General features: G+C 50.4%; 1 protein-coding gene across 1 annotated transcript; it reads left to right on the forward strand.

Annotated features, from left to right (window-relative positions):
* Positions 1–3570: 3570 nt before the first annotated feature.
* LOC127750992 (golgin subfamily A member 5-like) lies at positions 3571–4248 on the forward strand. Its single transcript, XM_052273845.1, has 2 exons — positions 3571–3937; positions 4022–4248. Exons 1-2 carry the CDS (start codon positions 3795–3797, stop codon positions 4242–4244), a joined length of 366 nt encoding a protein of 121 aa, XP_052129805.1. The 5' UTR covers positions 3571–3794; the 3' UTR covers positions 4245–4248.
* Positions 4249–4254: the final 6 nt, after the last annotated feature.

The following is a 4254-nucleotide window of genomic DNA, read 5'->3' on the forward strand; positions in this document are numbered from 1 at the left end:
GGGGGGGAGAAAGGGGTCGACGTGTTTGTGCTCTCCGGGGTGGGGCTGGGCGAAGTGAATATAACCCCAGCCGGCCGCCGGCCCGAGTGATAAGCGCGGGCAGGCTGCCGGGCCGGCCAGGCCCAGGGGGGCCAACTAGGAGAGGAGGAGAGCGTGCGGCCGAGCAAATAGACGCCAGCCCGGCCCGGGTCCGGCCGCTTCGGGGGCTAAAGGCAGCCTACCGCACACGCAAATCAGAAAGCGGTTTTTGCCGTTTTCTCCTCCTCATCGCGCTTGGCTGGTCGGGTTGCATCCGTCCCGGTCGGTGCGGTCAGCAGCGCGGGGGCGGCCGGGGGCGGCGCTGGTCTGGCGGCCCTTAGCGCTGCTCCCCTGCTCCCCCATCACGCGCGGGGGCGGGCCGAAGGGGGAGGGGGTAGTGATTCGACCCGAGAGAGAGTGGATTGAATGATATGCTATCTGATGAGCGAGCCGCCTCTCTATCCAAAGGACCTCGCCTCCCGACCCGCCGCGCGCTGCGGGGAAAAAGTAGTGAGACCCCCGCCCCTGCTCGCCCGCCTCCCCTCCCCATTTCCTCGTATATAATGAGAGATTTGGATTGGGACCCGGCGACGAGCTGGGATCAGCAGGGGGGAGTCCCCCATTCAATATTTCGCCACCGCCGCAACGACCATACTACCGGCGCGGCGACCCTCCCCCCCCCCCCTCCCACTACCACGATTACCAACGACTGCTTCTCAGCTTCTCCACCCCTCCAATGCCCCGTTTCAGTTCCCAGTGAGTTAGGATTAGGCGGGTCTCCATCCGAGGGAATAAGGCTTGACCTGCGCCCTCCCCTCCGCTCCGCGTCTGCAGTCCGGCCTGCAGCTTGGACTAATGCTGCTCTACTTGAGTGTCCCTCTGGCCGCCTCTGGCAGCAGAGACGAACGGCCAGCCGTACGTCTGTACCCCCCCCCCCCTCTTTTAAACTGCGCCCGGTAAGTACGCTAATGATTTTGCACTCATCACAAACGACCGGCAGCAGTACGCCCTCCTCGACCCACCACCGTCACTTTAACGAAATTTATCACCCGTCCCCCGCCGAACAGGAGGGTCGTAAGTTCTGCTGACACGCCGGGGCTCCCAGAGGGGGTGGATGTCCGAGGGGGAGGGGTAGTTAACATCGGGAGTCTAGTTGTTCCGGGGGTATCATCCATCGAAAACCTTTCCTAATGCACGGATCAGGGCAGTCCCTCTCCTAGCCGGTCGTTTCGCGCCCGAAGCGAGTTGAAAACAAAAGAAGCAGTGGTGGAAATCTTTAGGAGAGTTTAATCGGGAGCAGCAGAGAGTTCCCCCGCTCAGGTCACGAGGGAGAGGGGCGCGGCGCTGCGGTAGCTGCGGCAGAGCAGGCAGCAGGCGGCGTCGAGGAGCAGCAGCAGCGCCACCAGGAAGGCCACCCCGGCCAGGACCAGCTCGCCGAGGGTCACCTGTTTCAGGTGCGCCACCAGGACCAAGGTGGCGAACAGTGCGAACGCGAGGAAGCCCACGACCAGGAACGGCAGCATCTGCAATCGGAGGCGTTGTCGTTCAAGCACGCGTCTTAACAAGCACCATTGTCATCCCCATAAATTCCTAGACGGGAAACAAACCCGTGATAGAGTGGTCTACCAAAAAGAAAAGAAAAATTATTATCAGTTTTGGGAACTTTTTTTACAGTGCACCGTTTGTTTTCGTCACACTCTCACCACGCTGCCGGGAATAGGCAGCCCTGCGAAGCGAGACACCAGGTCGACGACGAGCAGGCAGAACAGCCCGCCCCACACGCCCATCATAGCGTCCACCAGGACGCGGCCCGGCACCGGGCCGACGCGGGCGCCGCCCTCCGCGACCATGCCGTCGACGGCGACCCTGTCGGTTCTATCTCACTGCCGAACCGTCCCTATCGTGCCTATAGAAGGGAGGGCGACTAACCCCGCCGCCGCCTTGTGACTACGCTGGGTACATCAACACTGGGCCTGGCGTTCCTTCCATTTCAATGCCTTAATGTTGGAAAGCAGTCTGGAAAATATGGTGTCACGACAAAAACATTACTTTCTTTTACTTCCAGCGAGCTTTCAAGAACGCGACTCGTGGATCACTATATGGGCCTTCCGGACCAATCCGATATTGCCAACATAATTAAGGAACGGCTTTCTGAGATGACTGAAAAGTAATGTAAGTGTGGCGCGATAAAAGAAACAAAGAATATATGACTTAACGTGTGTATATTAGGTATATTTCTCGGAGACATGAACTCTCTTCGTTTAGGAGTGGATTGAAACGTGGCTTACCTAGCACCGGTCCCGTTTATTATGAAAATGGTGGAATACCGTTCGAGCTGTGTATTGTTGGGAAAGCCAAGCTAAGTTTAGCCCAGATGCAAGCTCTTATAGCGCCTTGTGGGTAGGCAACATCATGCCTTCAGTGCATGCGCGTACTGCGGGGGTGCCTACCCAGCGATTCGCAGGCGCCGACCTCCCCTTAATTTGCCGAATGAATCTATGAGAGAAGAAATCTGAGAATAGAATGTGGTTCTTATGGTCTCTTTTTTGTTGCGTCTGTGTTACGGTTTGTTCTCAGCTGGTGAAATACGTCCTTTTAAGAAAGGAGCTTTCCATGCTGCTGTGGGTGCTCAAATCCCTATTGTTCCTGATGTGTACTCTCCATACTGCTTTCTTGACGAAAGACACCATACACTGGATAGCTGGATTGTGGTGAGTTTTTTGTGACCATCTAAACGGTATTGGTACTAATAATTGCTGCTTTCATTATTTTTATTAATGGAGGAAATATCATAATTTCTGCTTTGCCTCCTATTCCAACTAAAGGGTTGAACGTGAATGATATTTTTTTCCTTATTTTAGAGTAATCATATCCCAGTGAGAGATGAGTTTTCTTCAACGTCGATTCGACGTCGAAACAGTCGAATAAACGCTATTTTGTCCCCCAAATCCACATCTTTTCGATGTCAATTCGACGTAAAATCCACGTACCCATCTCACTGGGTTTGGGGTACTTATAGTGGTTGTAACTTTACACTAAACCACATACCGAAGAACACAGATTGCTTAATTATCAACACCCATTTCTATACAATACCATCGCTATGAACAAGCAGTCGTTGTAACCCTTGACCCTCAAGCACCACCGCACTGGGTAGTGGGTACACAAATGAGAGCCCTTTGCGTTCTTCCCATTTCAAGGTGTACTTTCATACTGGAAAACTAGAAAATGCTGCAGAATTGGTGCTACGACAACACTATTTCTTTTTCTTTCAGTGAGCTATTTCGAGAAGATCAAGCTTCCAATAACACGACTCGTGGCTGGTGGCAACGATGGGCCTTCCCGGCTATTCCGGAAATGCCAACACAACATCATCTTTCGAACTTTAGATTTTTTCAAACAGCAGGTATTCTTGGTACGCTTTTGTGAAGAGGTTATGACATTTACAAGCTATATTGGGGTTTTGTGACAAAATAAATCTCATAGAAGTGTCCCTCAAATGGAAGATTTTCTTTGTAAGTAGTTGGCATTTCCTCACCGCCTGCAGCAATTCTTGAAAAAGAAGTTTCTGGGCCTTCTACCTCTTGCTGTAGCAGAAAGATGTGACACTTCTGTTGTTTTGATTCTGATTGCTTTGGATTTCTTTAGATTTCAAGATGTCTTGAACTCTTCACGTGGCTTAAGTTACTTTCATCTTGATATTTTATTTCAATTTGTGGAGTGTGAGCAAATTTGTGGGTGCAAAACTTTTAGGTTAAAAAACACTTCAATTGAAGATGTCATGGTTGACAGATTTGGCAGGGAAAGCAGAAAACCTGCTGAACAAAATAGACCAGAATGCTGCTGTTGTCTTGAAGGATACAACCCTTATTAATGAACAGTTACAAGATGTCATCTGGAAATCCAAACCTACAGGGTGGTATGTAAAGCACTACTATTTGTAATTGATTTTTCTTACATTCAAAAACCATTTGTCTGATTTTCATTTGTACAATATTTTCAGGAAACAGGAAGGCGATGAAGTTTCTTCATCATACAATCAAATGCAAATTTCTTCACCACCTCGTTCTGCACCCAGTGGGTCAGCTTCACCTGCCAGGAAACCATCACCAAACCGATCTGAAATAACTTTTCAAAAGAAAAATTATGAGGATGATTTGTTATCTTTTCTAAACAGTTCTGATACTATATTGGTAAATAACTTTGAGAAAGAAATTACAGGATAGTTTCTAGATT

This window comes from Frankliniella occidentalis, unplaced genomic scaffold (assembly GCF_000697945.3).
Source record: "Frankliniella occidentalis isolate FOCC.00 unplaced genomic scaffold, Focc_3.1 Scaffold306, whole genome shotgun sequence".
Lineage (NCBI taxonomy): Eukaryota > Metazoa > Arthropoda > Insecta > Thysanoptera > Thripidae > Frankliniella > Frankliniella occidentalis.